Source organism: Lissotriton helveticus, chromosome 1_2 (assembly GCF_964261635.1).
Source record: "Lissotriton helveticus chromosome 1_2, aLisHel1.1, whole genome shotgun sequence".
In the NCBI taxonomy this organism is placed as follows: domain Eukaryota; kingdom Metazoa; phylum Chordata; class Amphibia; order Caudata; family Salamandridae; genus Lissotriton; species Lissotriton helveticus.
This window is the reverse complement of record NC_136058.1, coordinates 187,115,971-187,141,609: the sequence shown is the minus strand read 5'-3', so window position 1 is coordinate 187,141,609 and position 25,639 is coordinate 187,115,971. Positions and strand designations below refer to the sequence as shown.

Here is a 25,639-nt window from a genome sequence, read left to right as displayed (position 1 = left end):
TGGAATAGAAAATTATACTTACCACTATCCAGCACCTCTAAGCGCTATGCGTTGTAATGGTATGCGTGGTAAAAACCACGTTGTAAAGGTATGCGTGGTAAAAGTATGCGTTGTAACGTCATACATCCCCGCTCAACTCCACATCACCGCTCAACTCCACATCACCGCTCAAATACCCATCACCGCTCAACTCCTCATCACTGCTCAACTCCACATCACCGCTCAACTCCACACCACCGCTCAACTCCACATCACCGCTACACTCCACACCGCCGCACAACTCCACACCACCGCTCAACTCCACACCATTGCTCAACTCCACACCACCGCTCAACTCCATATCACTGCTCAACTACACATCACCGCTCAACTCCACACCACCGCTCAACTCCACACCACCGCTCAACTCCACATCACCGCTCAACTCCACATCACCGCTCAACTCCACATCGCCGCTCAACTCCACATCACCGCTCAACTCCACATCACCGCTCAACTCCACATCACCGCTCAAATACCCATCACCGCTCAACTCCACATCACCGCTCAACTCCCCATCACCGCTCAACTCCACATCACCGCTCAACTCCACATCACCGCTCAAATACCCATCACGGCTCAACTCCACATCACCGCTCAACTCCACATCACCGCTCAACTCCACATCACCGCTCAAATACCCATCACCGATCAACTCCACATCACCGCTCAACTCCACATCACCGCTCAACTCCACATCACCGCTCAAATACCCATCACCGCTCAACTCCTCATCACCGCTCAACTCCACATCAACGGTCAACTCCACACCACCGCTCAACTCCACATCACTGCTCAACTCCACACGGCCGCTCAACTCCACACCACCGCTCAACTCCACGCCATTGCTCAACTCCACACCACCGCTCAACTCCATATCACCGCTCAACTACACATCACCGCTCAACTACACATCACCGCTCAACTCCACACCACCACTCAACTCCACACCACTGCTCAACTTCACACCACCGCTCAACTCCACACCACCGCTCAACTCCACATCACCGCTCAACTCCACATCGCCGCTCAACTCCACATCACCGCTCAACTCCACATCACCACTCAACTCCACATCACCGCTCAAATCCACATCACCGCTCAAATACCCATCACCACTCAACTCCACATCACAGCTCAACTCCACATCACCGCTCAACTCCACATCACCGCTCAAATACCCATTACCGCTCAACTCCACATCACCGCTCAACTCCACATCGCCGCTCAACTCCACATCACCGCTCAACTCCACATCACCGCTCAAGTCCACATCACCGCTCAACTCCACATCACCGCTCAAATACCCATCACCGCTCAACTCCACATCACCGCTCAACTCCACATCACCGCTCAACTCCACATCACCGCTCCACATCAAAGCCATCTCCACGCGTCCACATCAAAGCCATCAGCCTCCCTCCCACCCCATATGCCTGCTCCCCCGTCCCCTCCCTCTCGCTCGCATCCCACCCCCCCACCAGGCTCTTGAAGTGCGACGCTTCATCTGCTGAGAACTTCACACTTCAAAGGAATGCTCTCCCCCACCCCCTCTGCGCAATGCCACTCCGAATACTTTTTTTTATTTTACACCCCATATGCTCGAGCCTTGGCATCAGACTTCAAAGGGATTCCCCCCAGCCCCCTGTCACCAGCGCTTCTGCCAAAGATGTGGCTTGTGACTGTATGCAGGTTGGATGCGGAGTCAAAGCATGCCTGCTGCCTCTTTTCGAACTGCTGTAAGGTCTGCATTTGTTTAAGAAAAGTGGAGGCAACTTCATCATGCCTTTGACAGTTTGTGCTATTTCACCGTGAGGAACCCGTAACTCCACATCACCGCTTAACTCCACATTACCGCTCAACTCCAAATCACCGCTCAACTCCGGATCACCGCTCAACTCCACATCACCGCTCAACTCCACACCACTGCTCAACTCCACACCACCGCTCAACTCCACACCACCGCTCAACTCCACATCACCGCTCAACTCCATATCACCGCTCAACTCCACATCACCGCTCAACTCCACATCACACTCTAAACAATACCACTCAGTGCCACATAATTACACGCCACCCAATTACACTCTACTGAATACAACGTACACTTCCCACACAATACCACTCAGTGCCACATAATTATATGCTTCATAATTACACTGTGCTCAACGCAACATACACTCCAAATACCACTCAGTGCCAAATAATTACACGCCACATAATTACACTGCACTCAATGCAAAATACACTCCAAATACCACGCAGTGCCACATAATTACACGCCACATAATTAAACTGCACTCAATGCAACATACACTCCAAATACCACTCAGTGCCACATAGTTACACGCCACATAATTACACTGCACTCAATGCAACATACACTCCAAATACCACTCAGTAACACATAATTACATGCCACATAATTACACTGCACTCAATGCAACACACACTCCACACAATACCACTCAGTGCCACATAATTATATGCTACATAATTTCACTGCACTCAATGCAACATACACTCCACATACCACTTAGTGCCACATAATTAAACATCACATAATTGCACTCTACTGAATACAACACACACTCCACACAATACCACTCAGTGCCACATAATTATATGCTACATAAATACACTGCACTCAATGCAACATACACTCCAAACAATACCACTCAGTGCCACATAATTACACGCAACACAATTACACTCTACTGAATACAACATACACTCCACACAATACCACTTAGTGCCACATAATTATATGCTACATAATTACACTGCGCTCAACTCAACATACACTCCACATACCACTTAGTGCCACATAATTACACACCACATAATTACACTGCACTCAATGCAACATACACTCCAAATACCACTCAGTGCCACATAATTACACGCCACATAATTAAACTGCACTCAATGCAACATACACTCCAAATACCACTCAGTGCCACATAGTTACACGCCACATAATTACACTGCACTCAATGCAACATACACTCCAAATACCACTCAGTAACACATAATTACATGCCACATAATTACACTGCACTCAATGCAACACACACTCCACACAATACCACTCAGTGCCACATAATTATATGCTACATAATTTCACTGCACTCAATGCAACATACACTCCACATACCACTTAGTGCCACATAATTAAACATCACATAATTGCACTCTACTGAATACAACACACACTCCACACAATACCACTCAGTGCCACATAATTATATGCTACATAATTACACTGCACTCAATGCAACATACACTCCAAACAATACCACTCAGTGCCACATAATTACACGCAACACAATTACACTCTACTGAATACAACATACACTCCACACAATACCACTTAGTGCCACATAATTATATGCTACATAATTACACTGCGCTCAACTCAACATACACTCCACATACCACTTAGTGCCACATAATTACACACCACATAATTACACTGCACTCAATGCAACATACACTCCAAATACCACTCAGTGCCACATAATTACACTCCACATAATTACTCTGCACGCAATGCAACATACATTCCAAATACCACTCAGTGCCACATAATTACACGCCACATATTTACACTGCACTCAATACAAGATACACTCCAAATACCACTCAGTGCCACATAATTACATGCTACATAATTACACTGCACTCAATGCAACATACACTCCAAATCCCACTCAGTGCCACATATTTACACAGCACTCAATGCAACATACACTCCAAATACCACTCAGTGCCACACAATTACACGCCACATAATTACACTGCACTCAATGCCACATACACTCCAAATACCACTCAGTGCCACATAATTACACTGCAATCAATGCAACATACATTCCAAATACCGCTCAGTGCCACATAGTTGCACGCCACATAATTACACTGCACTCAAATGTAAATGTAAATGTGGGATACTTGTAAAGCGCACTGTTACTCTACCCGAGTGTCCTGGCGCAGTAGACCGCTGGGGTACCCGTCCTGGTTTTCCCTGTGAGATGGTCCCTTTCTGGGTATCTCCAGGGTGAAACCAGGCATCCCCGGTGTCTGTGGGGGGCCGTTGTAGAGATGAGGCAAGCTTAATGCTCAGAGTTACCGAGTGTGTTCCCTGGTTAGAGTAGGCACTGAGGTGAGAATTATCGAGTCCGTTGACCCTGGTCCAAGACCCTGCTGCATCGGGAATTGAACCCTGGTCCCGGGCCGTTCTCTGCTTACAGGTCTGCCGCCTCTAACCAGTGAGCCACACCTCTTCACAACTCAATGCAACATACATTCCAAATACCACTCAGTGCCACATAATTACTCACCACATAATTACAATGCACTCAATGCAACATACACTCCAAATACCACTCAGTGCCACATAGTTATATGCAACATACACTCCAAATATCACTCAGTGCCACATAGTTATATGCAACATACACTCCAAATACCACTCAGTGCCGCATAATTACACACCACATAATTACACTCTACGGAATGCAACACACACTCCACACAATACCACTCAGTGCCACATAATTATATGCTACATAATTACACTGCACTCAATGCAACATACACTCCAAACAATACCACTCAGTGCCACATAATTACACGCCACACAATTACACTCTACTGAATACAACATAACCTCCTCATATTACCACTCTGTGCCACAGAATTATATGCAACATAATTCCACTGCACTCAATGCAACAGACACTCCAAATACCACTCAGTGCCAGATAATTACACACCACATAATTACACTGCACTCAATGCAACATACACTCCAAATACCACTCAGTGCCACATATTTACACGCCACAAAACTACACTCTACTGAATACAATATACACTCCCCATATTACCACTCAGTGCCATATAATTACATGCCACATAATTACACTCTTCTCAATGCAACGTAAATACACTCCACATAATACCACTCAGTGCCAAAAAATTACACACCTCATACTTACACTCTACTCAATGCAACATAAATACACTTTATCTATCTGTCTATCTATCTATCACCCTTCTATCTATCTATCTCTCTATCACCCTCACTCTATCTATCTATCTATCGCCCTCACTCTATCTATCTATCGCCCTCACTCTGTCTATCTATCGCCCTCACTCTGTCTATCTATCTATCGCACTCACTCTATCTATCTATCGCATCACCACAGCATCACTCAGCATCACCAGAGCATCACTCAGGGGCACCACAACATCACTATGCGCTACCACAGCATCACTGAACGCCACAGCATCACTCGTCGCCACCACAACATCACTCCGCGCCACCACAACATCACTCCGCGCCACCACAGCATCAATCTGTGCAACCATTCAACAACAACTGGTTCAAATATGTTCTCTCAATGTTTCAAACTTCATTACAAATGTCACAAAAAGATGTTAATAATTGCACTTCTGTTCTTGGATTTTCGTCACTATAAAATACAATGAACATAATCGTCACAAAAGTTATTTACAAAAGCTATTGCCATTATAAATTACAGTAACTTTTAGTATTAAATAAAAGCCATTTTTATTTGTAATATCAATACATCTAAGTCACGTAAATACAACACATATTGCATTACAAATGCTATAGGTGTCACATTTGCAAAAGTTAAAACTATTGGCATTGTAAATGACAAAGCTAATAATTTCGCTATTTTCCAAACCAACACCTAAATTAAAAAATGTGTCATTTACAATACCAATAGCTCAACCTTTCCTAATGCGAGACCTATTGCATTGCAAATGCTTGTTATGAATTGGAATGTGATTTGAGAAGGCAGGCATAATCATTTCTTCGCCATGTGGGCATTCCCTGACAAACTCTGGTGGCCAGTCTTTTTCTGCTAGAAGGATATCATAGGCTTTAGATAGGTTCTCCCAAAAGAGACCTCTTATTTTCCTAGTTTTGTCCCCCTCTATACGTAATGTTATTTCATATAATTTATGGGGTATACTAACTCTGGTGTCTGCAGTTTCCACTTGAATGTATTCATTCGTGTCCACTGTCTCCAGAAGATTCATCAGGATCTTGTGAGCTATGGTCACTTCTGCTGCGCTGTCTAGCATTGTCTGGGCCCATTCTCCGTTTTTGAATTGTGTCCTCAGAATCCTCGGAATGTTTTATTTTAATACCAGCTACCTTCTTTTTGGGAAATTGTATTTTTTTACTTTGATGAGCAGGTTCCTTGACTTTGGACTTGACGCGCTCTTCTTTATGTTCTGACCGTCCTCATCTTTCCGATTTCTGTGAGGAAGTCTGAAAAGATCGAGAGGGATGTGTATCATTATTTTGATATATGTCAGGTTTTCTCAAATTGTCCCTATTTCTAAGGTTTTATCTTTTTTCAGAGGGCTCCCGTTGTGGAGACCTGCCCCCCCGGTCTGGAGATCTATCTCTCTGTTGAAAGACCTTCCTCTGGACTGAAACTGTTTTTCTCTGGAAGTGGTTTGTTTATTACCCTCCCACTTTTTTTTTGGAGTAATGAGATTATTCTTAATAAATGTTTTTTCAGGATTTTCAGTTAGTTGTGGTTTTAGTGGTTTCCCACCCAAACTATCTCTACCTAATTTTTCATAGGATTTTTCAATTATTCTGGCAAGTTCAAAAGGTTGTTCTGCTAAATCTGTTTCTTTCAATTTTTGGCGGATCGTTGTACCGTCAATTGTCAATTGAACTAATTGTCTATATGCTTTTGTTAATTCTTTTAGCTGAACAAAAAGTTCTTCGTTTGACATTTTTTCAATGTCAGGATGTGGTGTATAGCTGGCTAGAACCGGCCATGTGGCTCCCGGTCTACCTAGTGGACCGACCCTGGTGATGTGATTTTGATGTTTTAGGGTGCCATTAAACCAGAGCTCATGCTCTTGGTAAGTTAGTGGAATTCCAATATCCTCGAAAGGAACATATTCCTCTGGAAGTTCCTCTATTTTGTAGTAGTGGAACTCACGTGTCACAGCATTTGCTGCTGGAAAATGTTTCCATGAATAGAATACCTCTGTCTGCCGATATTCATGTGCCTCGACAACAAATATGACTGTACAACCTCTTGGTGATACTACATTTTCTATACGTTTTATAGTTATGGTTTTCCTTACATTTACCGGAATGAGTATTGCATCCGGGTCATTTTGTTGGAGACTTGTGTCTTCCGCTAAAAGTTGAGCTGCCAAAGCATCTCTTTCGTCTTCGCTTCCCGTCATTTTGCTGACAGAAAGTTTGCAGAGCAAGTTTCAAGGAAACAAAGATTAGGTGCACAATATTTTAGAACAATGTATCCTTCAACGTTGACTAAACCAAAAACTAATTCATAGGAATCTCTTCCTTCTAAGTTCTGGCGGATATTAACCTTTTACCCACTCCAGACGTCTATTGGAGTTTTTATGGGAAAAAGGGGTCTGTATGAAAAGCATTACTGAGTTACTCCAGTATTTAGCGTTAAATTATCGCCTTACATAATGTTGGGCGCCATGTAGTGTAGTTCCTATATTCCCAATATGCTCTGCGCATTGGAATAACATAAACGATAGTTTAGACGTAGGACGTAGGTCGACTAGGTCTCTGTTGAATATGTTAGACTTAATTATGAATGCCAGCTAGCTCAGAGGTCACTAGAAGCTTTCTCGAATTCACAAGAAGGGATTAGTTTCTGACAACCGCATAAACATGACAACTTTGCTCTCCTAGAAAAAGGAGGGTATCTCCAGAGTCGCGGAAACAATAGATAGCTATTTTACTCAGTCAATCGTGCATGCTTAGTTTCACCAGGAGTGCAGAGAAATAGAGAGATGGGCGTTTTCAATAAAAGTGGTTATTTATTGAGCAGTCTTCTTTCTCATGCAAGAGAAGTGAATTGCCGCAATTGCAATACTTGTCATAAAGTAAAGTGCGTACAGTAAAAGGAGTATTATAAAATAATACTGTAAAAGCATTTATATGGTTTCTAAGCCATAAGATACTTAAAACGGATAAAATGCATACAATGATAAAAGTTACTAAACGTACTCAACTGGTGCTTCTAAAATACGCCTACCCCTGTGTACCTAACCTAAGCCTAGTACGTGGGAAGGAGTAAGTGAGATGTAGTTTGAGTTAAGATAGTTTTTGCCAAGAATCTGAATCCAGAATGAATTCTCTAAGGGTCTAATCAGCTCCATACCTTGGTTATAGAATGAAGGAGGTCTTGTATCTCTTTCTCAGGAATCGATCTCCCAGCAACCCACGAGGGTGACAGGGAAACACTGGAGCTGGATTTCTCGGCAGGAGAAAAGACAGCGTCTCTCTCAGTGCATCAATGGGAGGGTCGGCTTCCTTCGGCACTCGCTTCAGCCGGGCGTCGGGCAAGTAGATAGCCGATCTGCTCCAAATCACCGTGTCTTTTGCTAAGGCAGATGCTGGTATACTTATACCTGGAAGGTGCCGAGTTTGACGTAAGGTTGGTCATAAGACGTCACTAAGAACTCGCAGTTCTTTCAGGACTCCAGGAGTTCTAGGACAAATCAATACAGAAGCAGGGGGGATTCCCGGGCTGCTGGAGGCTTGGTTTGTTTAAGAACGCGTTGTACTTTCTAGGAGTCTATGGGAGTAGCCTTGCCGTATTTGGACTGCATTGGCTATGACTTAATATGGGTATGATTCTTATGCCTTTATAAGGATATGATTTGATATAACCACATAAGGGCATAAATCGGGAATATTTTAAAAGGGTCCTAGATACGTTAACAACACTTTTGCCGAATTCTTTTGTGCATGCCTTAGGACTCTGCACACTTTACTTCTGCTAACCAGTGTTAAAGTGTGTGCGCTCTCCCTAAAACATGGTAACATTGGCTTACACCCAATTGGCACATTTAATTTATGTGTAAGTCACTAGTAAAGTGGTCCCCATATACCCAGGGCCTGTAAACTAATTGCTACTAGTGGGCCTGCAGCACTGCTTGTGGTACCCACATTAAGTAGCCTTTTAAACATGTCTCAGGCCTATCATTGCAGCCTGTATGTGCAGTTTAAACTGGCTTATCTACCTGGCAAAATAAACCTTTTGCCAGGCATAAACCTTCCTTTTTAATACATTGAAGTCACCCCTATGGGAGGCCATAAACAGCAAAGAGGGCAGGGTGCAGTGTATTTAAAAAGTTGGACATGCATTTTTAAATGTTATATTTCCTGATAGTGCAGTAGTACCTCTGGTGCCGGGGGATGGAATTGTATGGCTCTGCTATAATGTCGACTCCTGTCATGACGTCAGTGGAGCCATAAAAGTCCCCTTCGGAGCATGGAGGTCAGTTATTCTTTTTCGCTTTACACCGTGGATCCGGAGAAGCGTATCTCTGTCCATTTTACGGCCTGCTGTGAAAATCTTTTTTAGGCATAAACATTGTGCTTTATGCCCTCTGAGTTTAAGTCTTGTGGGTCCTGTGCCTGTAAGATGTCGGGTACAGACCCACATTCTATCTGTATGTGGTGCCTGGGCAAGCACCACAACGCCAACAAGTGTGACGCCTATCAGCGGTTGGAGCAAAAGGCTCTGTGAAAGGGGCTCATGAAGCTTCTGCCGGCCCAGTTGTCAAGTCCTTCCTGCTCACATCGTTTTTTTCCTACTGGACCGTAGGTCGTTCCCGGGAGCACAGCTCTTCACCCCGTAGTCAACAACAATGTTCCCAGTCTCCATCGGCATCACCAGTAAGCGGATCGCACAAGAAGTTGAAGGCCCAATCCTCAATGGAGTCTTCGACTTGTGATGGGGTGTTTCTCCACCTAGTATTTTCCCTGGAGCCGGAGTGACCTGAAAGCCTATGCAAGAGTACGATGAGGCTCCTCATCTGGTCTTTGAGCCCGCTTCTCCCACTGGAGTGCCTGCGGGCCTCAAGGAGGTTGCAGGCGCCGTAACTGCATCATTGCCGGTGAGTTCACCCTCGGCGGAAGTTCCTGCCTCGGCTGAGGTGCTGGTGCACTGTTCTTTGGAGCTACCAATGGCGCTCGACTCTTGCACAACGCCAGTCGCCATTTCGGTGCATATCATAGCGGCACCAGTAGACTCCGATCTGGAGTCGGTGTGCACTGTGGAGCCGGCTTCGCCACGACTCCTGATACAGACACCGGCTAAATTCTATTTTTCCCAGATGGACATCGGTATGGCGTTGCCTCAACGCCGTTCGACGTGGCCTCGACGCAGTTCGCCATCATTTATGAAACCGCATGCAGCTCCAGTAATTTCTGTGGAGGATCCACAAGACCTATAAGGAGATAACCCCTTTGGAGCAACCTGTGGCCTCTTCTCAGTTGGACAGCTGGAGTGCCGAGCTGGGTGAAGCGAGCGGGCTGGATTTTTCCCCTGCTTCCTCCCTTTTGTCACCTCCGGGCCATGCCTCGGAAGCCAGTTCCACTTTGGCAGAGGTCTTGAGGAGAGTAGCTAGTATCTTGCTTCTTACTCTGCCTACTGTGGAGAAAACTATAGACCCTCTTATTGAGGTTCTACATCCTGGCCAATTGGGGGTTGAGCCGGTGCTCCTTTTCTGTGAGGCCCTTATTGACATTTTGTTGGGGGCATGGGCAAAACCTGTGCCAGTGGACCACATTATTGCTCACACATACTGTCCTGCCCAGTGTGACCCCGCCTGTTGTGTTCGGCAGCCAACCCACGACAGCTTCGTGGTCCAGGCCATTACGGCATCACCTGAGATGGATAACTTCTCTCATTCACCTCTTGATGAAGTATCCAGGGAACAGTATTCTCGAGGGAAACATATTTTTTCCTCGACAAGTGTGGCTTTATCCTCCACTAATACAGTCTGCGTCGTCGGACGCTCTCTCCATACCCTGTGAAACTCTTTAGGCCAGATTCACCGAACTAACTTAAGACAAAATCCTAAACCTACTACCATTTTGGTATTCACAGAAGGCACTTACTCATTTCGGTATTCACAGAAGTTAGGAGTCCTAACTTTAGGACTCCTAAATGCCTTTTGTGAATACCGAAAGTCTTAAAGTTAGGATTTTTCTCAGTTTAGGAGCAGTAAAGTTAGGACTCCTAACTTTAGGACTCCCAAATTCCTCTGTGAATACCAAAAGTCTTAAAGTTAGGATTTTTCTCATTTTAGGAGTAGTAAAGTTAGGACTCCTAACTTTAGGACTCCTAAATGCCTCTGTGAATACTGAAAGTCCTAAAGTTAGGATTTTTCTCAGTTTAGGAGTAGTAAAGTTAGAAGTCCTAACTTTAGGACACCTAAACTGGCATATGCAGTGACTCCTATATCCCATCATTTTGGCATATGCAGTGACTCCTCTATCCCATCAGTTTGATGCATTAATGGCAAAAATCTTAATGTGCTCCCTAATGCCTTGATGACCACTCAGTTCTTTTCTTGCCCTTGTCCTTCGGTACTTTCCTAGTTTGGAATGCATTTATTGTCTTTACAGACATAACCCCTGAGAAGTCTTTGAGACTGCCTGAGAAGCCTTTGTTCTGGAGATGATCATTCTGACTCATGTATTCTCTGATATTGAAAGTACAGGGCATGCATGACATGGTATCCCTTCCAATTCATATCGAATTCAAGAGTTGTTTCACTTCATACTATTTCTTTAGTTACATATTTACACTTGATTTGTTTTGCATGTGAAAAAAAAATATATATATATATATTTATTTTAAAGATGCTCTAAATGTGTTTTTCTTTACTTAATAGAATGATCTTTTGCTCTTGTCCTTAACTAGTGACAACTTTGAAGTGTTTTCCATAAATGTAAATCTCTATCATTATTACTGTCTTGATTTCGCAGGTCACTAATCATTTGTCGGTTTGCTTCCTTCCAGATTGAGTGTTTCCTAAAGGGTCCTGTTGGAAAAGGATCAAGTGGGAATAAAAGGCAGGTAGGATTTCCAGTTTTCTGGAGTTTTTGAAGCTAAGCAAGAATTCTAAAAAATTCTCCCTATGAGGATCCTTTATGCAAATACCGCCAATGATAATACGTCTGAGCAACATACCTATTGGTTCAAAAACGACCAATGAGGTCTTTGCAAATGCTCACAATATTTGTTAAATATTTTGAAATGCTTCAGGAAAACTCTCAGGTAGATATCTCTTTCCAGATTCATTCAAATTTCTTGAGATGATTGGTTGCAGCTCATGCTTATTTTCTTTGTCCACATGTAAGCACTTAGGAGTTTATGTGCTACTTGGTTTCAAAAACAACAGGTTTGAAATTTTAAACCTGGTAATTTGAGAAAGTTTTCTCTGTTTTCTTTCCTTGTATATTGATTGCTTTATATTTTGCTTTGGCTGCAGTTAATATGTTCTCCCTCTTTAATTTGATGTTTTAAGGCCTGTCCTTATGTCCAGTGGCATATGGTGGAGCAAAAACGTGTTTAAACTAGTATGTGATAGAGACTCTAGCTGCAGATTCCTTACCTTTGAATTTCCCAGGCGTCAGGCTGAATCCGGAATATTTTGCTGAGCAATACCCCTTGCTCGCAACGTTGGGTGGCTCCATGTGACGTTGTCGGTGTCGTTAGCGTTGGTTATAACCTCGCAGTGACAATATTGGCACCCCCAGGCGTGCAGATGCTAGCACTTTTCTTTCCGCACCGGTTAAGCGCTGGTCCAGGAAGGTAAGGAATCTGCTGCTAGACAGTCTCTACAAGATAAGGCATAATAGAAGGCAAGTAACTTGTTCATTTGGACTTTTCATGTGTGTCTCTTATGCTACATTAAACATAAAAAAATCTTCATAGCAGTTAATTTAGGATGATATCCGATTACTTGTTCAGTTGTAATACTGTCTAATGAGGCATGATTAGCGCTGTTGTTGACCAAGGTGACTTCACGTAATTGCTTTCTAACTGAACTGTAATATAGGTATTGTTAGTTGGACCTGACATCATTACGTGGCTTTCCCCCAACTTTTTGCCTTCCATCCTCCTGCTTTTGCCGAATTCCTTTGTGCATGCCTTAGGACTCTGCTCACTTTACTTCTGCTAACCAGTGTTAAAGTGTGTGCGCTCTCCCTAAAACATTTTAACATTGGCTTACGCCCAATTGGCATATTTAATTTATGTGTAAGTCACTAGTAAAGTGGTCTCCATATACCCAGGGCCTGTAAACTAATTGCTACTAGTGGACCTGCAGCACTGCTTGTGGTACCCACTTAAGTAGCATTTTAAACATGTCTCAGGTCTATCATTGCAGCCTGTATGTGCAGTTTAAACTGGCTTATCTACCTGGCAAAATAAACCTTTTGCCAGGCCTAAACCTTCCTCTTTAATACATTGAAGTCACCCCTATGGTAGGCCATATACAGCAAAGAGGGCAGAGTGCAGTGTATTTAAAAAGTTGGACATGCATTTTTAAATGTAATATTTCCTGATAGTGCAGTAGTACCTCTGGTGCCAGGGGATGGAATTGTACGTCTCTGCTATGATGTCGACTCCTGTCATGATGTCAGTGGAGCCATAAAAGTCCCCTTCGGAGCGTAGAGGTCCGTTCTTCTTTTTCACTTTACAACGTGGATCCGGAGAAGCTTATCTCTGTCCATTTTTCGGCCTGCTGTGAAAATCTTTTTTCGGCATGAACAGTGTGCTTTATGCCCTCTGAGTTTAAGTCTTGTGGGTCCTGTGCCTGTAAGATGTCGGGTACAGACCCACATTCTATCTGTATGTGGTGCCTGGGCAAGCACTACAACGCCAACGAGTGTGACGCCTGTCAGCGGTTGGAGCAAAAGGCACTGTGAAAGCGGCCCATGAAGCTCCTGACGGCCCAGTTGTCAAGCTCTTCCTGCTCACATCGTGTTTTTTCCTACCGGACCGGAGGTCGTTCCCGGGAGCACAGCTCTTCACCCCGTGGTCAACAACAATGTTCCCAGTCTCCATCGGCATCACCAGTAAGTGGATCACACAAGAAGTTGAAGGCCCGATCCTCAATGGAGCCTTCGACTTGTGATGTGGGTGTTTCTCCACCTAGTATTTTACCTGGAGCCGGAGTGACCTGGAAGCCTATGCAAGAGTACTATGAGGCTCTTCATCTGGTCTTTGACCCCGCATCTCCCTCTGGAGTGCCTGCGGGCCTCAAGGAGGTTTCAGGCGCCGTAACTGCATCATTGGCGGTGAGTTCGCCCTCGGCGGTAGTTCCTGCCTCGGCTGAGGCGCTGGTGCACTGTCCTTCGGAGCTACCAATAGCACTCGACTCTGGCACAACGCCAGTCGCCATTATGGTGCATATCATAGCGGCACCAGTAGACTCTGATCTGGAGTCGGTGTGCACTGTGGAGCCGGCTTCGCCACAACTCCGGATACAGACACCGGCTAAATTCTATTTTTCCCAGATGGACATCGTCATGGCGTCGCCTCAACGCCGTTCGACATGGCCTCGACGCACTTCGCCGTCATTTATGAAACCGCATGCAGCTCCAGTAATTTCTGTGGAGGATCCACAAGACCTATAAGGAGATACCCCTTTGGAGCAGCCTGTGGCCTCTTCTGGGTTGGACAGCTGGATTGCCGAGCCGGGTGAAGCGAGCGGGCTAGATTTGTCCCCTGCTTCCTCCCTTTTGTCACCTCCGGGCCTTGCCTCGGAAGCCAGTTCCACTTTGGCAGAGGTCTTAAGGAGAGTTGCTAGTATCTTGCATCTTTCTCTGCCTACTGTGGAGAAAACTATAGACCCTCTTATTGAGGTTCTACATCCTGGCCAATTGGGGGTTGAGCCGGTGCTCCTTTTCTGTGAGGCCCTTATTGACATTTTGTTGGGGGCATGGGCAAAACCTGTGACCGGGGACACATCATTGCTCACACATACTGTCCTGCCCAGTGTGACCCCGCCTGTTGTATTCGGCAGCCAACCCACCACAGCTTCTTGGTCCAGGCCATTACGGCATCCCCTGAGATGGATAACTTCTCTCATTCACCTCTTGATGAAGTATCCAGGGAACAGGATTCTCGAGGGACACATATTTTTTCCTCGACAAGTGTGGGTTTATGCTCCACTAATGCAGTCTGCGTCATCGGACGCTCTCTCCATACCGTGTGGGACTTTTTAGGCCCGATTCGCAGAACTAACTTAAGACAAAATCCTAAACTCACTACCATTTTGGTATTCACAGAAGGCACTTACTCATTTCGGTATTCACAGAAGTTAGGAGTCCTAACTTCTGATAGATACATCTGCCGTGTGGATTCCTCACTTTGTGAATATCCCCCTTGCGTCAGCAACATTCGGAAACTCTTTTTGTAGCCTCGCGCCGACGTGGACTCGGACGTCATAGAGACACGACATCGCTCGCGACTCCGCTGACGTCACCGACGCCTATAACAGGCCCACGCCGGCGTGATGACATCAGTTCCGCCCTTTTTTCCGTGCCATCGAGGCACACGGACGGACCAATGACAGTAGAAAGGTATACAGTATACACAGTACACAATAGTAAGGGCAAAACACACAGTGTAAAGCAAATGCAGGAAAGCAATAGAAACATTTCCATGATAGCAAAATATATATACATTACATTACAGTAACTCTGGTATAGAAGAGTGGACAACGGGGAGGCGGGTGGGTCAGTGAGGAATCCACAGGCAGATATTGTATCTACCAGAAAAAGCGTTACCGAAGGTAAGTAACTTGTTCTTCTGATAGATACATCTGCCGTGTGGATTCCTCACCTTGTGAATAGAGTCCCACAGCAGTCCCCACTCCCGGAGGAGGGTGTCCACTCTTCTAAACCAGGAAATCCTGAAGGACAGAACGCGCAAAGTGGCCGTCCCACCTCACTTCGGAATCCAAGCAGTAATGCTTCGCGAAAGTGTGGAGGGAAGACCAAGTTGCCGCTCTACATATATCCTCAACAGGCACACCTCTAGCCAATGCTGAGGTCAAAGATTTCGCTCTAGTTGAATGAGCCCTTATACCCTCTGGAGGTTCCTTACCGGCCAAAGAGTAGCAGATCTTAATGCAGAGGACGATCCATCTCGACAAGGTTCTCTTATGGACCGCTCTTTCTTTCTTGCAAACAGCAAACCCAATGAAGAGCTGGTCATCCAGACGAAAGTCTTTAGATCTGTCCAAGTAAAAAGACACCGCCCTTTTGGGGTCCAGACGGTGTAGTCTCTCTTCCTCCTTAGAAGGGTGAGGGGGAGGATAGGAGGTAGGTAGGGTAATGGACTGTCCTAAATGGGAAGGAGTTACCACCTTAGGCAGAAAAGCAGCCCTGGTCCTAAGAACCATTCGATCAGCATGAATGGTCAAGAAAGGGGGCTTGAAACTAAGAGCTTGAAGCTCCCTTACCCTCCTTGCCGAGGTTATTGCAACGAGGAAGACTGTTTTAAGAGTAAGAAGTCTCATGGGACATTTGTGAAGAGGCTCAAAGGGAGCACCCATCAGAAAAGTCAAGACAATATTTAAGTCCCACTGAGGCACAATGAAAGGAGTAGGAGGGAACTTATTTGTGAGGCCCTTCAAAAATCTTAAAACCACAGGAGACTTAAAAAGAGATGGCTGGTCAGGCAAGCAGAGAAATGCCGGCAGGGTAGAGTGTATTTTCTTGTATGGCTTTTATCATGATTTATGTTCTCTAACCTTTAAGGATAATAAAAAGAACATAAAAATATAAATATATGGTGGAGCTTTAGTACTGTTGTATTATTACTCTGTAAAGACTGTGCATCAAGTCCTTTAGCAGAATGTCAATACATTTCATCATTCTGACCATATAAGGGCATTCAACACATAGGGCCCCATTAGGATGGCGGGCGGATTGCCCCCGACATCCCTGTAGAAAAGACCCCCCGCCATATTATAATGGCTGGGTGGTCCACGGCAGACAGAAAGACAGTCCGCCGCTTTTCCGCCCATGTCGACCGGGCGGAAAAGGGTTCAATATGGTGGCGGTGTCTTTCAGACATATTAGTATGTGCATTTTTTAATGCCTTTCCGTGGCAGCATTGCCGCCACAGAAAGGCATGTGGAGTCTGCTTGGGGGGCCCGTTGCTGGCCCCCGTGGACTCCAGGGGTGGTGGCAGGTGCACATGGTGGGTGCCTTTCAAAGAACAACATGGCAGGCACCGCGCGGTGCCTGTCACGTTGTGCTTTGAAAAGCAGAACATGCATTTTTAGCATTGGGGCGGGTGGTACTTTGAATTACCCCTGTGCCAGCATTCCACAGAAACTTTTTCTTAGCTCTCCCACATCGACGTGGACGTCACAATGGTACGGCTCCGCTCACGACTCCGAATGACATCACCGAAGCCATAGGAAGACCTCATCAGCGTGCTGAATCCGGTTCCCCTTTTTCCGCGCCATCTACGGGTAACGTTGTTTTCCTAGGGACTCTCCATTTTATTGTGATTACTTGTTTCTCTCTCTTCTCCGTGTTGAGTAAAAATGGCTACTTCGAAGAAGTCAGGATTCAAGCACCGCAAGGAATGTGGGGGCTATAAGTCGATCACGGACCCCCCACGAAGACTGTCTTTGGTGTCTTTCTTCAGACCACAACGTCAAAGGGTGTTTGTGCTGTCGGAAGATGAACCCGAAGGCGCTGAAAGAACATGATGCCAAACTCTTCATGGCGCGGGCGAAAAAGGAGAAGAATGGTCATAAGCAATCGAAGTTGTCAACTTTGCATACTTCGAAGCCGAAGAAGCATAAGAATTCAAAGAGAAGACATGGATCACAACGTCATTCTTCAAAGGGAAGAGCCTTGAGGTCAGCCTCTCTTATGCAGCGGCGCTGTGAAAAAGACTTTGCCTCTCCTTCACCTTCTCCGCAGGTGTCTCTGGCCCACTCTCCAGCTCGAGGGATTCACTGGCACCCAGGGATTCTTCAGCGTCCAGAGGTTTACCAGCACCCAGGAATTTTCCGGCTCCAAAGGAGTCTTCCCCTGTTTCTGTGGCTTCACCTGTGCGGGCACCGATGTCTCCGGTTCCGCAGCCTCAGCCCCCCCCCGTACGGTCTCAAATGGATCCTGACCAGGGGAATTTGGATCCTTATCCTCCCTTCCCAGGACCAGGATTGGATAATTAGCATTTTCTGAATGCAATGTTTGGCATGTTTGCCAGGGCTTCCTACCCTACCGGTGCACCCTCTGACCCCATGGGTCCACTAGCCTTTAATTTGGGCATACCCCAGAAGTATGCCCAGGCACCCTTTGTGCCTTATATGCTGATGGCTCCATCTTGGCAGGTTCCGGTGCCGAGGTTCTCAACTCCGATACCTCAATCCCTGGCACCATCTGGTGTAGGGCCAACATCGTCCCGGATTTGATCTGTGCCGTTGCCCACTCGGGAAGGTCCTCCTTCGACATCGGCGCTGTTGTCACCGGCGCAACAGCTGGCACTGCCGATCCCAAAGCAGCGTTCCAGGAGTGAAGCACAAAGATTGCTGGAGGAGGATGAGTACCAGCAAGAGCAGAAGAAAGGAGAGATTCTCGACTCCATAGACGAGTTTGAAGGTTTACGTGAGGCTAGTGGCCTTGATACTTCCCCGGAGTGGGTGCTTTCTTCTCTTAAGGCTTTACCTTCACAGGATGTTGTCGCTTATCACTTGGTCATCAGAAAGGCTGCTGATTTGTTGGACCTTCAGTTGCCCTCAGCTAAGATCAAATCTAATATTTTGACTGAAGTGCTAAATTCCCCTTTCTCTTCTAATGAACGTTTGTTGCCATTCAATAGGGCATTGACGGATCCAATTATTCAGGTGTGGCTTAAACCCTTGTCTTTCCCTGCAGTTTCTAGAACAGTGGCAAGAAGGTATAGACCTGCTCCTGGTGATCCAGCTTTCCTTTCTGTCCATCTGTCTCCAGAAAGGTTGGTGGTTTAGGCTTCCTGTTCCAAGCAGTCTACTGCTTCCTTTCCTACAACCCCAGGGGATAGAGACTCGAAGAAGTTAGAGCAGTCAGCCAAAAAGGTGTTTGCCTCAGCAAGTATGGCTCTGAAGTCAAAGAATGTCACATGTTTGCTAGGGAGGTACATTCATGTTCTTATGGACTCAAACAATTGGCTCCTAAACTCCCTGAAAATGATTGTGGTCATTTTCTTGAGGTACTTTCAGGTTCACAAGCAGCAGCTCGTCCGGTCATACAGTCTGGTCTGGACACAGTGGATTCGGTTGCCAGAGTTATTGCCAGAGTTATGGGTTCCTTGATTGCTACTAGAAGGCATGCCTGACTTAGATCTTCAGGTTTCTCACCAGATGTACAGGCTACTTTGCTGGATCTACCATTTGATGGGTGTAGATTGTTTAGTTGCAAGGCGTACTCTGCGATGCAGCGGTTTAAGGCCATTAGGGCTACTGCAAGATCCTTGTGCCTACAGTCCCAACCTAAGCTTTATGGGTACAAAAGGTATTGAGGCTTTGGGAAGGAGGCTTCCTTTCGAGGCCGTAAGCAGCCTCAGCACCACCTCTGTACAGGTAATAAAGAGGAAAAGGTAGAGGCCCTCTGCAAGGAGCTTTTCGATAACAGTCTTTCTCCTCCTCCTATCCTGTCCCCACCATCGGGTTCACAGGAAAGCAGCTCTAGATCCCCCATCTTGGAGCATGCTGTCCTGTAGGGGGCCAGTTGCCTCATTTCCTACATCCCGTTGGGTTTTGAATCTTGTGGAAAATGGGTACTCCCTACCTTTTCAAGAGTTTCCACCTCCTTACCCCGCAAAAAAATTAGGCCCCTACTGCCAAAGCAAGCACACCAAATGGTGGCCTTTGCCCTCATAATGTCTAGACTAGACTATTGTAATAGCCTATATTTAACAGTCCATAAAGGGTCGATGAATAAGCTACAGATGCTGCAAAATGCAGCAGCCAGACTTATAACAGCTACTCCAAAATATAAATCCTTCTGATGGATACATCTGCCAGTGGATTCCTCACCTTGTGAATATCCCCTGTGCCAGCAGCATTCGGAATTTTTTTGTAGCTCTCCACGCGGACGAGGACGATGTCACAGAACCATGGCTCCTCTTGCGACTCCGTTGATGTCACTGGAGCCATAAGAGAGCCTCGTCGGTGTGATGACGTCAGTTCCCTTTTATCTGCGCCGTCAACGCTAACAGTTTTTCTAAGACTCTCCGTAGTTTCACTTGCTACTTTCTGTTTCTGGCTGTATTCCTGTGCTTCTTCTTGTTTCCTTTCAAGGATGTCATCGAGGAAGTCCGGGTTCAAGCCCTGTAGAGAGTGCGGGGGACATATGTCCATTACAGATCCACATGAAGATTGTGTTTGGTGCCTGTCGTAGGATCACAAAATAAACAAGGAGAATCCAACCCGCAGGTGGAGTGAAGTGTTCAACGTGTGTTGAAGCACTTTGTGTTGTGTTAAATACCCCTCACACACCAACAGGCCCTTTGGTGTCATGCTTCATCATCGGGGTCTTCGCACCCCTCTATCGGGATGCGGCGTGCTGCGACCTACGACTACGCGGGAGCACTTATAGTTAATGACTATGTGTGGTGCATGTGTGTGGGGTGTATTTATAAGTGAGTGGTGGGACGTGGTGAAGGATTAAAAAGTACCTGGCACATGAGTATAATTGAAATTTTTTTTATTCTAACTCTGGCTGGTACTATTAAAAAGGGTGCAGTGTGAGGTCAAATCTGTAATATTAATGAACAGGACCTCTGGTGTGCGTCGACATGTTTCGGAGTCAAGCTCCTTCTTCAGGACGGGGGCACAACTTCCCACCTTACTCACGTATTTCTAGATAATATCAAGAATTATTTATAAAAAAGTGAAATATAAAGCTAAATGTGCCTACAGCGGTCTCCTACAAGCTCAATGACCTGTAGAGAGACAAAAAGGTAATAGCAATTAATGGTTACCCATGTACTGGGTAGTTCAAGCAGGTGCAGTCACCTGGAACCTCACCATTTGCTTATAATAAGCCCTGTAAAAGAAAAGGTACTAACAACACATACAACATAGAAAAACATAGAAAAACACTAGGAGTTACTGGCATCAGTGGTCATACTTATAAAGCTTGCTTGCTTGCTCCATGAGCAAATAGGAACGTCTGTTTTTTTTTTGCTTAATTTGCAATCTGTAGTGAGAAGTAATACAGGTGTAAAAATACATTCTCACTTACTAAGGAAGTCTTCTCATATGGTCGTTTTTTGGTTCTATACTCACTGGCTCGGGACATAGTAATCACCGTCTTTCCCCATACGCTGCTCCGCTGAAGTGAGGTGATCACAAGACTTACGCTATTTATACCTTGTATTTAATTGGGCGGAACTGGTTATATGGCCAAACATGGGTATTCCGATGTCAAAAGTTAATTGGATGCCCATGTTTGGAAGGTCCGATCGTAAGCCATACATATGATCGCCTGATGTGTCAGCAGGGGCTTGCGATAGGTGAGCGTCGCTACACACGAGCGTGTGTTTTGTGCGCATGTGCTAGGATCTAGTGGTAATCCTTCGCGCATGCGCGTTGGATTGGTATCCATTGTCGGGCGGCAGTGTTTGTTAGCGCATGCGTCCTGATGCCGGGCTCATGTACCAAGGCGATGTATTACATTCTGTATTAAAAATAGATCAAATACGTAATAGATATCATAACAAGGATGTTATGGGCCTCAGTTAGGGCGGTATTAGAGGGTTATTGAGAGATCACTAAAATAAAAATAATGTATTTAGGCATCAGGTTGAAGTTACTGGAGGTGGTATTTTAGTTGGATAATTGCCCCCAAGGCACCTCATCATTCAACCCTGTAAGCTGGGTGCCAAGGCGGAATACCCATCTTTGTTCCTTCAAAAAGAGACCGTCCTCTGAAGGTAGTTGCTCAATGACTGTCCATTTAAGGTCATTGACACAATCTTGTGCTGTCAGGTAATGTGTCGCCATCTTAGTGGTGTTTTTCTTACAGCGCACGTTGCTTTTGTGCTCATTCATTCGTGTTTTTATTGCCCTTGTGGTCATGCCTACATACTCAAGATTACATGGGCAGGTAATGAGTTAGACCACGTTTTTTGAGTTACAGTTTGTCATCCTCCTTTGTTCCCAGGTCGTGCCATTCCGGAACGTCCGTTTGGTGCTCTTCTGGGTGAGGTGGCAACTGCTACAATTGCCGCAGGGAAAATGACCTTGCACTCCTATGGATGGTTGTATAGCCAAGGTTGTAGGTTTTGGTCTAGTGTGAACCAACATATCTCTGAGATTGCGTCCTCTGCGGTCAGCGAACATAGGTTTCTTCAAATTCAGTTTGCCACATGTCAGTATGTTCCAATGTTTGTTGACGATTTTGGACACTTCGTTAGACATGGTGTTGTAGGTCGTCACGCAAATTGGTCGTCTGCCTTCACTAGGTTCTTTTTGTCGCTCTTCCAGTAGTGCCTCTCTGTTATTATTTTTTGCTCTCTTCATTGCTTTGTCAATGATTCTGATCGGATATTCGCATAGTTTCAGTTTGTCTTTCAGATCATTGGCCTGCAGTTTGAAATCCGATACATCAGTGCAGTTGTGCCTTAAGCGTAAAAATTGTCCGTAGGGTAGGTTTTCTCGCAGGTGCCGGGGATGGAAACTATCAAACCTTAGCAGGCAATTCCTGGATGTCGGTTTGAAATGGGTGGTGGTTTTCAAACGTCCGGCCTCTGCATGTATGTTTAGGTCCAGGAAAACCAACGTATGGTCGGAGACCGAGCTCGTGAAATTCAAAAAGGCATTCTGGTTGTTTAGCCATACTTCAAAATCTTGTGCAGATTGTCGGTCACCTTCCCAGATGACCAGGATATCATCTATGTACCTTCTCCAACACTTAATCTTGGATCTGTAAGGGTTCTGGTTGTGAAGGATCTTTGTAGTTTCGAGGTGGTGCACATAGAGCCCCGCTAGGCTTGGGGCAAGAGTGCTGCCCATGCTGGTACCATGGCACTGCTGATAGATCGTTGTTTTGTATTGAAAAACGTTTTTCTGCAGTGCCAGTGAAATGCATTCTAATACCAGACCTCTTGGAGTTTGGTATTTCCATGGAGTGGAAAATAGAATTTCCTCGATGATTTGGAGTGTCTCGTCGTGGGGCAGGCTCGTGTAGAGGCTTTCCACGTCAAAGCTGATTAAGAGTTGGGTCAGAGGGTCAAACGTCGCATCCTGCAGTAATTGTAAGACGGACTTCGTGTCTCCTAAGTAAGTGTTGGTTGATTGAACTAACGGTCGTAGGAAGGCGTCTGCGAATTTTGACAGAGGTTCCAATATGGAGCCGATGCCGGAAACTATTGGTCTCCCCGGTGGGTTGGTGATGTTTTTGTGGATTTTAGGGATGCAGTAGAAGTAGGGGATGCGAGGTTTTTTCTGCTCCAAGAACTCCCCTTCCTTCTTACTCAGCCAATCATGCGCCAAACCTTCCTCAATCATGGCGCCGATTTTAATTCGTAGGTTCTCAGTTGGATCTTGCTGGAGAATCATGTAATTGCGTCTGTCAGACAGTAGTCTCATGCATTCATTGTCATATGCAACAAAAGAGCGACAAAAAGAACCTAGTGAAGGCAGACGACCAATTTGCGTGACGACCTACAACACCATGTCTAACGAAGTGTCCAAAATCGTCAACAAACATTGGAACATACTGACATGTGGCAAACTGAATTTGGAGAAACCTATGTTCGCTCACCGCAGAGGACGCAATCTCAGAGATATGTTGGTTCACACTAGACCAAAACCTACAACCTTGGCTATACAACCATCCATAGGAGTGCAAGGTCATTTTCCCTGCGGCAATTGTAGCAGTTGCCACCTCACCCAGAAGAGCACCAAACTGACGTTCCGGAATGGCACAACCTGGGAACAAAGGAGGATGACAAACTGTAACTCAAAAAACGTGGTCTACCTCATTACCTGCCCATGTAATCTTGAGTATGTAGGCATGACCACAAGGGCAATAAAAACACGAATGAATGAGCACAAAAGCAACGTGCGCTGTAAGAAAAGCACCACTAAGATGGTGACACATTACCTGACGGCACAACATTGTGTCAATGACCTTAAATGGACAGTCATTGAGCAACTACCTTCAGAGGACGGTCTCTTTTTGAAGGAACAAAGATGGGTATTCCGCCTTGGCACCCAGCTTAGAGGGTTGAATGATGAGGTGCCTTGGGGGCAATTATCCAACTAAAATACCACCTCCAGTAACTTCAACCTGATGCCTAAATACATTATTTTTATTATTAGTGATCTCTCAATAACCCTCTGATACCGCCCTAACTGAGGCCCATAACATCCTTGTTATGATATCTATTACGTATTTGATCTATTTTTAATACAGAATGTAATACATCGCCTTGGTACATGAGCCCGGCATCAGGACGCATGCGCTAACAAGCACTGCCGCCCGATAATGAATACCAATCCAACGCGCATGCGCGAAGGATTACCACTAGATCCTAGCACATGCGCACAAAACACACGCTCGTGTGTAGCGACGCTCACCTATCGCAAGCCCCTGCTGACACATCAGGCGATCATATGTATGGCTTACGATCGGACCTTCCAAACATGGGCATCCAATTAACTTTTGACATCGGAACACCCATGTTTGGCCATGTAACCAGTTCCGCCCAATTAAATACAAGGTATAAATAGCGTAAGTCTTGTGATCACCTCACTTCAGCGGAGCAGCGTATGGGGAAAGACGGTGATTACTATGTCCCGAGCCAGTGAGTATAGAACCAAAAAACGACCATATGAGAAGACTTCCTTAGTAAGTGAGAATGTATTTTTACACCTGTATTACTTCTCACTACAGATTGCAAATTAAGCACAAAAAAAACAGACGTGCCTATTTGCTCATGAAGCAAGCAAGCAAGCTTTATAAGTATGACCACTGATGCCAGTAACTCCTAGTGTTTTTCTATGTTTTTCTATGCTGTATGTGTTGTTAGTACCTTTTCTTTTACAGGGCTTATTATAAGCAAATGGTGAGGTTCCAGGTGACTGCACCTGCTTGAACTACCCGGTACATGGGTAACCATTAATTGCTATTACCTTTTTGTCTCTCTACAGGTCATTGAGCTTGTAGGAGACCGCTGTAGGCACATTTAGCTTTATATTTCACTTTTTTATAAATAATTCTTGATATTATCTAGAAATACCTGAGTAAGGTGGGAAGTTGTGCCCCCGCCCTGAAGAAGGAGCTTGACTCCGAAACATGTCGACGCACACCAGAGGTCCTGTTCATTAATATTACAGATTTGACCTCACACTGCACCCTTTTTAATAGTACCAGCCAGAGTTAGAATAAATTTTTTTTCAATTATACTCATGTGCCAGGTACTTTTTAATCCTTCACCACGTCCCACCACTCACTTATAAATACACCCCACACACATGCACCACACATAGTCATTAACTATAAGTGCTCCCGCGTAGTCGTAGGTCGCAGCACGCCGCATCCCGATAGAGGGGTGCGAAGACCCCAATGATGAAGCATGACACCAAGGGGCCTGTTGGTGTGTGAGGGGTATTTAACACAACACAAAGTGCTTCAACACACGTTGAACACTTCACTCCACCTGCGGGTTGGATTCTCCTTGTTTATTTAGTATTCCTGTGGAGCAAGAATCCATTCCCCTTTGCTCTA

The 25,639-nt window shown here is 45.4% G+C and overlaps 1 protein-coding gene across 45 annotated transcripts in view; it reads left to right on the top strand.

Annotated features, from left to right (window-relative positions):
- The window catches only part of LOC144799531 (uncharacterized), a 5,513,712-nt gene that overhangs the window by 4,213,904 nt on the left and 1,274,169 nt on the right, over window positions 1–25,639 (top strand). For 43 of the 45 annotated variants that reach the window (XR_013603860.1, XR_013603862.1, XR_013603865.1 and 40 more), the window contains one exon: window positions 11,907–11,963. Coding sequence is in view for 42 of the 45 variants with exons in the window: in XM_078671256.1 (XP_078527382.1) it covers window positions 11,907–11,963 (57 nt within the window). In the remaining 3 variants the exon portion in view is untranslated. The remainder of the gene's footprint in view (window positions 1–11,906; window positions 11,964–25,639) is intronic. The other 2 variants (XM_078671227.1, XM_078671240.1) reach the window with 1 other exon arrangement.